Genomic DNA, 12845 nt, shown 5'->3' with positions numbered 1-12845 from the left:
TGCATTTTAATATGGTGAAAAGGACTCTGGTTTAATATAAATAGTAAGATTATGAGCAGATATTTGAAAAGACGGTAGCACAAAACCGTGCTTCTATCACTGAACATTTTCAGCAACAAAAACTGTTACCTTTGTGGATGGGGTCTACATTTGAAAGAAACAAAAGCTGTTCCCTTCATTATTTTGCAATCTTGAAAATAAAAATTGAATGTACAGAAAATAAATAACTAATTTTTTGGTGCATTTTTGTTAATCAAACTGAAATGTTTAAACTTGAATTATTTTTGGCTGTGGTGCATAATTCTGCAGTCCTCAAAGGGTTAAACTCTGTTTCATTAGTCATTTACAAGTCATACACTTTATAATGTTAACAAATCAGCGTAAATAAAAAATTATATTCGAAAGTGGGTGGGTTTAGTATGATGAGTGTTTAATGCTGTACATTGTGCTATATCAAAATATTTCTAGAGATTGTGTTGCTCCTAATTGTTCCTGTGTTCCCTCCTTCTGTCCTGGGATTGTCCCTGGGTGTTTTTGTGGGTTGTGCTCCCCTTTACACTTGCTTGCACTGGATTTCTCTTTGAGGCTGCACTCTATTTCTCTCTCTTGCAATGCCACAGCTGTATTTGGCTGCTTTGGACAGTGGCAGTCATCTGAGCTGGCAGCCAAAGACCTGCGACAGTGCGAGAACGAATTCTTACTGGTAAAGAAGGCAGCAAACCAGAACAGGTACTGAAACATGGCTTTATATCCCATTCCCTAATGCTTTAAGTTTCTTAAAGATTCACTCCTGCTAAAGAGCACAGTATTTCTGAGTAAGAAACCCTTTCCCCACTGTCTGATTTCCTAAAATAGACACTATCCTCTTAAACAGCACAGCATTTTGAATTGCCACCAGAACATGGCATTAAACTCCATTCCATGCTATTTCTTATTCCATGAATGTATATGCTAAATAAACACTAATGTGTCATATTCTCTTCACTGCTTCAAGCCCCCTAAATCCTGCACCATGTTAAATAGCAAATTACCTGAATATTGCACTATTCTAGCATAGAAAAATGGCGTTCCATTTTCTACCAGGGATGTCACAAGGCAATGTACGATATATAAATCCTCTCAAAGAACCATAATTAACTTGATCCTAATCTGGGATTTGCTATTTAGTTGCACTGACTGAAGTACTTTATTCTGTCACTGAAATAAGTATATAGTTTGAGAAGTGGCCAAATCAGTGTAATGCAATTGTCAAAGCTTTGTCTTTTTGATGTTTTGAACCACCTTAACTTCTAAAATGTTTTCAACCTAACTTCAATATTTGTTGTAATAAGCCCTAAAGAAAAAGTGTTACAATTACTAGCCTTTTCACATGAATTTTCGGAAAAAATTAGATGAATGGCATTTCTGCTATTTTACCTTAAGGCTGGATTTTAAAAAGATGGCATATTTTTGAAAGTACAATAATTGTGACATCCCTATTATCTGTTGCATTCAGTCCTCAGATAAATGCATCCAGCTGAACACATCACCCTTTTCGATGGGCATGGCTTTGACACTTTGAGCACTACAGTCACCTTTTCGCACCAGAATAAAGCGATATTTTATTTGATTTTTCAGCTTCCTCAAAGAATGCTCTGAAACCTTCTGTGCTTCCATACGGTTTTCTGAGTTTTATGGTTTTATGGCATGAAACATCATATTTACTGCTATTTTATGATGGAAAATAGATGTATATTTTTGAAGCTGTATTACAAATTCAGAACATTTTAAAGATCATCTTCCATTAGCAATGCTTTAGATTTCCTCAGATAAATGCTGTGCTGAAATTCATAGTATTTCAATTAGTTCCGACAATGTCCTTTTGATCACTAATTACCATGTATCTTATTATTAAACATACTCTTTTATACAATAAGTCATGCCATTGCATTTTTCTGATATTTTCTTCATCAGTGAGAATATTGGTCCAGTTTGCAATATTTACAGACTATATTGTTGCCTTTATTGCAACTTCTGGTTTGCAAGTATTCAACTGCAAAATCAGCAGCGGTCAAATTCCTACCATGAATCTACATTTATATTTTACTGTAATAAGATAACTTGAGGAGGATATTTTCCTGTATTTTAGTTGTATAATATGAGTACAGTACAGAAATTGTTTTCTGTTCAGCATCCTTGTGGGTGCGAGATTAAAGCTGTAGTTTTTTTTGTTCTGGTTACATTTTGAGTTTAAACACTGTTTAGTCTTTAACACAGGCGTTTAATATTCCGCTGATCCCGTAAGTGGACCTTTTTTCCCCCTGTGATCTGGAATCTTGTTCTATATCTGTGCTCTAACTTCTCAGAAGATTTGTGATACTGGAAATAAGGCATTACTGCTGCCAGAAGTACAAATAACCTGCGCTGCCTTGTCTCATAAGGCAGGTATCAGACATGATTGATTAGAATGACGGACAGGCTCGAGGGACTGAACAGCCTAATCCTGTTTCTATGTTCGTAGTGTGCCGTGGATTGGTAGATAGATTGTGTACTAAAGTAATAGTATGTTTTATTTACAGGAAACATTTTCAGGAAACACTAGAGGCAAGCAATTGAACATAGTTCAACAAAGTTTAATTTTATACTTCTCCAAAGATTCAGTTACTCAGATCAAACTCGAAGTCCTAAATTAGGTTTCTTTCAGAATTTTCGGTGTTTGCCGAGCTCGGAGTCACCGTAACCAGATTTTTATAGAGTTGGTGGTGAATCCTGGAGTTCACTTGGAACAAAACAGAAATGGGATCCTGCTTTATGTTTCTTGTTTATAAACCCCAAAGCAGATTTTTAATCAGTTCAAACTACAGAGTCAGTTTGAGACATTTGGTAGAATCCAATTAACACAAGGTTTCAAGCCAACCAGTGCAATTTCAGATCCTGTGCGAGGCAGTTTAAATACAGTGCAATCTCATCTGTCTAGGGAGAATCCACTTGGTTCTAAATGATGCTCTTCAATCCAACAAACATTTCCTGGATAAATTACTGTCTGGTTACACTTTTGTAAGAACCTTTACAAAGTGTTGGGCCTTTACTGTTTTAATTCTGAAATATTCCTACTAATTGTTTTTCACATTAGGACAAATTATCTGTGCACTTTAATTAAACTATAACATATTTGAAGATGAAATTTCAAAGCTTTTTATGAGCTTTTTAATGTCAATTTGTGATTTCACCATTGTAAGCTGGACCTACAGGTAAAACAGAAAACAAACAAAACAGAAAAATCTAAGAGCTGAACAGTTTGGCCCTTCATTTACTGTAATTGTTTACTGAAAATGGCAGCTGGACTGTTGGATAATTCATAACCTTTCTTGTGAAAGGGTGTTGAATGAATGGTATGTGGGGTAAGTTGGCTGCTTAAGGACTTTCCTCTACCTTCCTATTTTTCAAGCTACAGTATTAGCAACTTGAGAAAATTAAAAAATTTACCTAAATGTATATCTACAACAACTTACAATTAATTAGTGCCTTTCAAGTAGGGTAACGTCTTGAAGCGCTTCACGGGGATGGAGGTTCCCACTCCGAATTGGATGGCAGTAGTGCTATTGAATGCATCCTGCTTTCGGTTATCTATGATAGATCCTATTGAGTGACTAATCAGATTAAGGCATACAACTGCCATTCTAGACGGCAATGCTGATGAAGAATAGTCAGGCTGACGGGGAAAGCCATCTTAATCAACAAAGTTGATCCTGTTGCGACACTGAAATTCTTGAGATGCACCTGTAGGGATTGAGGACAGACAACAGATCTGCTCGGAGCTACTTCCAGAGGTGCTGGTCGAGAACATAACTGCTGTGAAGATCAGAGTCCAAGAGAGATGGTGCTAAGTCTGTACATCTCCAAAAGATCTTTACCTCTGTAATGCCAAAAGTACACTGTTTGGTAGAATTGTTTTTTTAAATCTGTAGTTCAACATGTCTGCAAAAGACTATCACTGGTTTCATGTATTCTGAACGTTTTGAATTTTTATCCTGCTGAACCCTGTGTAACTGATCAAAAGATAAATGCAAATTGTATTGGTCCCTTTTCGTGTTGGGATGGGGGTAGGGAATGGGGGAGAGAGAGGCCCATTGGGAATATTCAGCAAGAAAATACCGAATGGCTTCTGGGACTGGCAAATTACTCCAATCACTAAACAGATGATCTCATTTAGACTTTCAAATTGCCTGTGCTTGAGAAATTAATGTGATCTGTTGGTACTGGTTATAATGCAGAAGCATTTTGCTCTTTGAATTGATTTAATTTATTCTGCACTCACTTATTCTACTGCCTTTATTGCATTATAACTATAAAGTTTAATATTTAGAAAGAACACAGGTAATCTCATTGCTGACACAGGTAATCTCATTAAAATTCCTCAGTGATTGTCCAACAGTACTGCAAGTGTTGTGTTTTTGATTTATGTTTTGAGTATTGAACGTGAATTCAAACAAAATGAAGCTTTTGCTTAGAGCAAACAGTAACATCCACATTTAATAATGATAATACTTGCATTTAACATACTGTAAAGTGTAGAGACTGTTTTGTGAGTGAAACGTGGCAGCTAATTGTTTTTCGATCAAAATATCCCTCCTAATGATCCTGTCACCTCGGTCAAATTGAACGTATATAGAAATTGTGTTAGGCTTCTCTTCCGATGCATATGACACCACTTATTTGATACCATTCACCTTGTGTCTATTTTTTGGCTTCTTCAGTTTAAAATTATTTTCAGAAAATGTGCTGCTGTGGTCTTTTCCTCATATTTTTAGACATTTCAAATTTTATTTGAAACTGCTGATGGCCAAAATTCCAAACTTCAATAATTGGATCAAAATCGGCTAATCTGTTGACTGGCCTTAATATACACTTTGCACTTGTTTGAATCGGAAAAAAATGTTTAATTTTCCGTATGTATGCTTACAATTTCCCCCCCTTCCTCTATGCAAAAATAATGTGCTACAATGATATTGGCTATCTTCCACCATTAATGGTTAAAGCCTCTATTAGGATTGGAGAAGCAACAACAACAAGTTACATTTGTATAGCATCTTTCACGTCGGGAGGACATCCCAAGGCGCTGGGCTACAGCAAGTGCTAGGCTCGTTATCAGTCGGTCAAGAGTACAATCCAAGGTCATTTTATTTTATTCTAGTGGCATCTTCCTCTTTGCATGAAACTAACCAACCTTTTTTTTAAACCTCCACCTCCACTTTTAATTTCCTGTTTCTGTAACCACTCTACTTTTGCATTTAATCTTCTCCCCTTTTAAGGAGATACCAAACATTTGTTTCTTCCAAATAAAGGCATTTTGTTCAAACCCTCAGGCCCATTGGTTGCATCGATCAGCAACTCCAAATATGTTAGATTATGTTGTAGAGGGTCTACAAAAGGTGATTTTATCTTTTAGATAAATTACTTTGGATGCTTTAAGTCTACAGAACCAATAAGATCAATCCAATTTTGAGGCGGGGGTAGGGGGGTGCAAGGGGAGAAGAAGAATAGTTTTATATCTGACTGGAAATTGTGTGCTTTGATTAATGCAATCGCAAACATGTCAAAAGGAGATTGGAAGTTATTTTGTGTATGAATAAAGAATAAAGCTTATTAAATAATAGTGCATATTTATTATTAATCTGTTCTCTTCCTTTTCCTACAGTACTCGAACAGCATGAGAGCCAAATACCTCGCCACAAACAGGCCTGAAACCCAACAGTGACCAAGTAGCCTGCAGAGGATGGGGGTGGGAGGAGGGAGGGAACTGGAACCACTTTTGCATGTCTAATGCCACTAACAATACAGTTACTAACGTAAGGAGAACTGTATTACTCTTATCGGTTGTTGTACAGCTGTTCAGTAATAGGCAGACTACCACTGGAATGAACAAATTCTGCTGAAGTAAATTGTGATACGGATTTTCCTACCCATTGCCACAGTTCCGACATTCAGTTTGTTTCGGTTCAAAATTTTGTTCATTCCTAGATTATAATAGGGATGTCAGGATATATCTGTACCAGTATATCATAGTGAGAAAGAAACCACATGACAATTGTATTGGCTGTTTTTCACCTATTGTAATAATTGTAAAATGCAATAATCATTGTAGTTTAATAAAAATATGATTCAGATGAACAGTCTTATTTATCTGGAAGGGAAGCCAACCTGCCAATCAGTTGTGATACTGTTGATGTTTCATGACATCCCTAGAACTATTACTACTAGAAATGTGAAGACTTATAGGGATTTTCTAAATTTATAGTAAAGCCTACAGTCTTGTTCTAAGTTTTCCATTGTTGTAATACCTTTAACCACTTTTAAACTGAATATAATGGGGTGCGTTTCCTGTGATATGGGGAAAAGATAATGCAAAAGAAAAGTTCATGTAAATATTGGAGGAAAATGCACCAAATCCACTCAGAAAACCAGGCAACTCTGATAGTTAACTACTAAGTAAACCTGATTATCTCTGGAAATAACTCACCTGATTTCTGGATTGGAAACTGTTCCTAAACGTAGATCTGAGAATATTTCTGTCCTGGCGGGTGCATGTTTCCATCGCCACTCTTTAACTAAACGTTTTACTATACGTCACACGAGCCTGCAACGCTATTTGTTTTTAATTTAATGAAGAAAATGCATGTTATGCAATCATTCCTGAGGTTTTCCTAGTGTTGTTTATTTTCCCCCAATTTAAAATAATTTCTCGTCCTGAAATTGGGGTAAGGGACCTTTTGTTCGGTTTTAAACTGGAAACGTTTTGATACAGCGGCTCAGCAGATTTTTAAACAATTTTAAGCAATTATAATTTGACTGTAAACATATCAAAATCTCTATCCACTTGAGGATTAAAGATCCTTAGATTAACAAAGCGGCACATCATTCTGATACTCAGAATGGGAAGAACATCGGTTTACTGCTGAAATATTCTAAACTTTTTTCACCAAGGTGCAGAAATGTATTGCAGTCTTCAAGAAAGAATAAAACTAGCCTAAAGCAGTGACTTTAGTGTTGCTTTACATTTTAATTAGTTGGTGAAAACTGCAGCTTTTTTTTAAAAAAAAACACTATTCGGATTCAAGAACATTCCTCTCTCTAACAGGCGTTTCGTTTAACGTAGCATCAAATAAGGGCATTTGGGATTGATGGGCTCAAATCTTAGGTGATATCTTTTAGACTCCGGAAGTTGTTGCCTTTCTTTCTGTGCATTACTGTAATTGAGTGCTAAACAGTAACTTGCTTGCCACTGACACTGACATCACTTGAACTAAATGAACAAACAATGTATATTTAACAAAAAAATCCTGGAAAAATTCCTCGAAAAAAATATTAAGTACCTTACACAGGGCCTACCTTCTCATGAAAAACCCTCAATGTTTAATTCTTGTTCTACCTTGATCTTGCCTCTGATACTTATAATAATCCTTGCATTTGATATATAGCGCCTTATCACGTCGTTGAGACGTCTCAAAGCGTTACTGGTCTTGGCAATTGGAATCCCCCCAAATAATACATTCCCGGTAATCCTGTGAATGGGATTCTACTTCGCAATCTAATTTGAAAAATGCTCTTTTCACTGATAACGCGATTTGCACTAGAATACCAGAACTTGCAGCGGAAATATTATGGCAATAAATGGATGCAAAATGTAACTGTTCTTGTGATTGGGTTTCAACCCTTTGCGTAATCTGAATACTTCTAAGCGCTTGTTCTGGATTATTTTTATTGCAGTGGAATCACTTTTATTCATGAATAAAACCCAAATGACACCAATTGGACTTCTCTACAAAAGGCCTTTATTGTTCAGGTTGTTGGAGCACAGATGGTTCTAGAAACTGTCGACCACTGAACCATTGCCCAGTGAGGGACTCTCACACCTATATTTTTACATTTTTGCTTCAATTTATAGGTAATTGAACCTTAAACTGCTGGCAGGTCTCGACAGATTTATGGTCTAAGCCAATTATTATGCATTTTCAGCACCTACTCGACACTGGAAAAAAATACAATTAACAGTAATGAACTGACTCCAGCATCACTAGCTTTATTCCAGAAATATTGACGCTAATCCACTAAAATAAATCCCAAAAAGTGAACTCTCTCTCTCACTCTTTCCTTTTGATTTCTTCCGAATTTTTATTTTTTCTTACCAGTTTTAAATTTCCAAAATATGCCATTGACTGTTCGTTCTGAGCCTCCACCGTTCATTCTTCCCCATTGTCCATTTCAGGAAGACGAGAGAAACAATTTTTTTTTTAAAATAGTGCTAAAATAGTCGTTCATTAGCCCAAAACTGGCCCAAGCCAAACAAAACCTTATTAATAATTGACATGAATGCTGCTTGGAAGTGTCAATGGCCTTGAGACTAGGCAAGTGAACTTAGGGTTAAATCAAAATCTGATGTATGATCAAACAAGTCATTCAAATAATATACTCACGTAAGGACACTTCGATCAGATTTTCTCAAGTTCATTTGGTTAAACATCTATAAATGTTTGACTTTAAATATATTGACACAAGACCCCAAATTGTACTGTAGAAACTGAGCCAGATCCTGCAACCAGCCAGATATAAGTTCTCCCCTCCAAACACAGAAATCTCAAATTACAGATATCTCGAGTAAAATAGTAATTAGTTGTAATTAGACCCGATTTTTAATTATAAAAAAATACTTAGCTATAGCTTGGAAGGTGGGATGGGAGATATATGGTGCTATATCATGGACTCGATGTGCACTCTTTGAGTGGGTGCTGACAGGGTTTATAAAGTCCCCGATGGATAGAACCTCAAACCATCTGCTGATAACAAGATATTCTCCGCTTAGTTCGGGGTACCACTGAATCCAGTCAGGTCTGCCGGACAGTGAGAAGATTCGGTAGCCTGAACAGTGGATTTGCAACTAGTTTGAATTGTTTTCAGAAGCACAAACTTGTTTTAATTGCTTAGAATGAGTGGGTGTCCAGCAGAGCATGTATGTCTTGTAGCTTGGAAAGCACACATCATCCATTGCAAACCTTGAAAATGTGAATTCTGGAGAGACAGTGTAAAATTTAACATCGACTTGGACTTTGTGGTGATTGTAATATATTAGCTGTGAATTTCCTAAGCAGTACTACACATTTAACCTGGGAGTGCTGTACTCTTCATGTAATTCTTAATCTCTCTTCTCTTGCTAGTATGCCGTCTCTCGTACCTCTGGACGTTTGAACTTTTAACGAGCATTTTTGCTAATAATACATTTCGAATGAATAATCATTATTTTGTAATCAGGGTTAATGCAAATCGGCAAAACAGATGTTGGCAAAAAATAACTGTGGGGGTGTTTCCACCTGTTTAGATGCATTTTCTCCCAACATTTGGTCTTTTGACTGATCAAATGTAGTGTTCATTCGGCATTCTTTTTCAAATGGAACTAAACTAAATCTAAAGTTCGTTTTGGATAACGACAGTATGTTTTGGTGGTGGGATTCTGTTTTGAACGTGAAACCAGCTGGTTTAAGCGAGTAAAGAAATGAAACCCAACTCCTTAATGCCAAGTACAACACCGAAAAGGTTATTTACATCATAGTTTAGAAGAGGAATACTTGCAAAAGGCACTATCCCAGCTTCTGCTGAAAATACAAATACCGTATTTGGGTATGTCTCTAACTGCCCATTTTCATGAACCGCCCTTTATAGTGTATCCTGAGTCTAAACAGAATTTATTTTTACTTAGAGAAAACCTGTTTCTTTTAAATAAGAAAAGTCCCCTCGATTTATCAGTTTTTCTACAAGTTAAATAACATAAATCATTACAATTTTAACACATTCGCTTAGATGTGACTGGACACGTCTGACATAATTCGGAAAATGCTGGCAAGTGAACTTTTTTTTTTAGTCTGGTATAATCTTTTTAGTTATATTGTGAAACCAGTTATCCTGTTGTGTTAGTAAGACAATCCTGTGTTTTAACTAAAATGTATTATTTGTAGAAAGATATATCCACAAACCAATATCTCTTGCACGAGCAATGTACATTGAATGGTAAAATGTAATTTGCCTTTTAATGCACTTTTTAACCATTTCGAAGACTTTATTGTGTAACATACTGCTTCATTTATTACTTGTATGTAACTTAAAACTAGTAATTTTACTGTTGTAGTAGTAGCATAATATTGTGAAGTCTGTTTCCAAAACAGCAATTTTTATTTTTTAAGAAAAATCCTGTGACTTATGATTGCTCCTTTTATTTTTGCTAAAGTTGCTGTAACTCTTAAGTGGGTTTATAACGTGTTTTAAAACTTTTTTCCAACAAGTAAAATGTTGTAAATGTCAAACCTGTGGTTTTCATGAGCTTGAACTTAAATGTTTTCAAAGTGAAACTAATAAAGTTTGTTGGACTTGCCAACAGAAGATTTATCCTCCTTCTTAGTACGAATGCTTTGCACTGTAATAATCCTTGCGTTTGATATCGCACCTTTCAAGTTGTCAAGAACTCTCAAAGCGCTTCACAGGATATACTGTAAAGTGTGTATTTTGTGAGTGAAATGTTGTATATGTTCCACGTGTTGCTGACTCGAATCATTCTTTCCACTTCTGTTTTCAGAATTACTGTTCTGCCCGGTCCTTACTGCAGACATTACTCATTGCAAATCTACAGTCCAACAGAATATATTGTTTATTTACACTGTTGTCATTTGTAGTTTTAAATCCAATCAAATTTAATTCTGGTTTAGTGCTGAAAGGCTCCTTTCTTGCAACTCACTGTTTAATGCTCAGGGAAATGGTTTCAGATTCCTTTGCCGCTTAATGTATTTGAATACTTTTTTTTAAACTTCCACGTCTTGCTGTTTATCCTCTCTAATATTTTCGATGCAAATAATTGCATTCCCTCCAACAAACTAGAAATTCAGTGGCGATTAAGTCTTACTTGAAATTGATTTAACTGCATGAGTTTTAATAAGCCACAACAGCTTCCAATTAATGAATGGACCAATTAATGAAGGGGCTTTGGCAGGTGCTTAAATTCAACCAGTGGCTTCCAGGTGTTTGTTTCCTCAGGCAAACGGCAGAGGGCAGCAGAACCAAGTCACAGGACTTGGTCCATTTAGCGACAAGTAAGCATTTCAGGTTCGATTGGCGTTGGGTTTGTGAGCGAGGATTCTCGCTGCGGTCCTGTCTGTCCGTTCCTCTGTCCCCACAAACACAAACTAGAAGGGTGGCTAACTTTCACACACAAATTCCTGAGCGATAAAAAGCGTTGAAACACAGAGAGAAAAAGAGACGAGTTGTGGAACTATTCAATGTTGAAATAGGATGGGATGGAACCGTTCTTGTCAACTAACTCTATCTGTGAAGTGTGGTGAAAGAATGATGTGAATTAATTTAATATACCTACTCCCACCTCCGTATTGTTTTGTGTTTAACGCTTGTGTTTTTCAAGAAAATATTGCTCAATTAATTGTTCTTCCTCTTTTTTTTCCAATTTAATTTGTATTTGTCAGGATGTGGATCCAAAATGAATTGGTTGGAATCGGCAAATTGCCTATAAATAAAAGTATCTCTTTTAGAGCCAATTTGCTGGTCCAGACTGCACCACGTTAATTCCGCCCAAGCACCGTGTTCGCAAAGGTTCCTGTCTACACGAGTTTTTATAATGAGACGTAACGATGGTGAAAATTGATAGCAGTTGACGGTGAAATGTAAATCGCTGTAATCTGATTTGCATCTTTTGAAACCTTTGCTTGCTGCAAATTACGGTGGAATTATTGCAGTTCAAAGTTGCTTCCTGGCTGCTGTCCGAACACGTGTGCACTTACACTCCTGCAGCTGCCCTCCGTCAAACACAGGACACGATTGGGAAGTCTATTTCAATCAAAATGCTACCAGTAATAATCCTTGCATTTGATATACATTAGAATCCATTAGAATATACAGCACAGAAACAGGCCATTCGGTCTAACTGGTCTGTGCCGGTGTTTATGCTCCACCTGAGCCTCCTCCTGCCCTTCCTCAACTAAGCCTTCAAGCATCACCTTCTATTCTTTTCTCCCTCATGTGCCTCTCCAGTTTCCCCTTAAATACATCTGTGCTGTTTGCCTCAACAACTCCTTGTGGCATGTTCCACCTTCGCCTTATATATAGCGTCTTAGATATGGTGTGTTATCACGGCATCGAGGTGACTCAAAGCGCTTCACAGGTTAAACTGTGGGGAAGGCAGGGGTCAAGGAGGGGGGACAGAGGGAGAGTGTTCCAGGGGTTTGGGGCGTAGCGGCTGAAAGTGCTGCTCCATGTGGAGCTCACAAGCCTTGTGGCTGTGATGTCTGCCACTGGCTTAGGCTGTTAAACAGGCTGACAGCCACCTGGGCTGTCAAACAAGCTGAATTCCCAAAAGCACTCCAGCAAGTGGAATGAACGTTCTCTGGGACAAAGCTGATTATTAGCAGAGTAAATAGAATTACTAAACACTGCAATAAAAAAGACAATTGCCTGAAATTCAATAGAAATTTTCGTTTTGCGTAGGGCAACCTGTTCTCACGAGTTCCTGGGGAAAAAAAAAAAAAATCCAATCACCCTCTTTCTAAATGAAAATACAATATAAATGTAAATGACAAACTGTTTTCAATGCGTTGTGAAATGGCAGCACTTGCGGCTACAGCTGCCGATACCACTTTGCGGTTCATCTCATCATCTGTGCCCTTTCCTTCACTTAACGGTGAGCTGCGTTCTAATTGACAAACAAAACAAAGTGGCTGAGGATTCTAAAGGGTGCACGCAGAGAGGAATTATCTATCATAAGCACTTATTCCCTTTGAGAGAATCGTGTGTAAACACGACCAGTCCATTGGGAA

General features: G+C 37.0%; 1 protein-coding gene across 5 annotated transcripts in view; it reads left to right on the top strand.

The window, feature by feature from the left end:
• ttyh3 (tweety family member 3) overlaps positions 1-6145 on the top strand; it is a 43452-nt gene extending 37307 nt beyond the window's left edge. The window contains exons 14-15 of one of the 5 annotated variants that reach the window (XM_007906070.2): positions 621-729; positions 5678-5737. In XM_007906070.2, the coding sequence (XP_007904261.1) occupies positions 621-707 (87 nt within the window). In that variant the 3' untranslated portion in view covers positions 708-729; positions 5678-5737. Of the gene's footprint in view, positions 1-620; positions 730-1495; positions 1569-5677 lie in introns of those variants that run through there. The other 4 variants (XM_007906071.2, NM_001292614.1, XM_007906068.2 and 1 more) reach the window with 4 other exon arrangements.
• Positions 6146-12845: the final 6700 nt, after the last annotated feature.

Source organism: Callorhinchus milii, unplaced genomic scaffold (genome assembly GCF_018977255.1).
Source record: "Callorhinchus milii isolate IMCB2004 unplaced genomic scaffold, IMCB_Cmil_1.0 Scaffold16, whole genome shotgun sequence".
Lineage (NCBI taxonomy): Eukaryota > Metazoa > Chordata > Chondrichthyes > Chimaeriformes > Callorhinchidae > Callorhinchus > Callorhinchus milii.
Note: the sequence above shows the minus strand (reverse complement) of the source record. Positions and strands in the feature narration are given on the sequence as shown.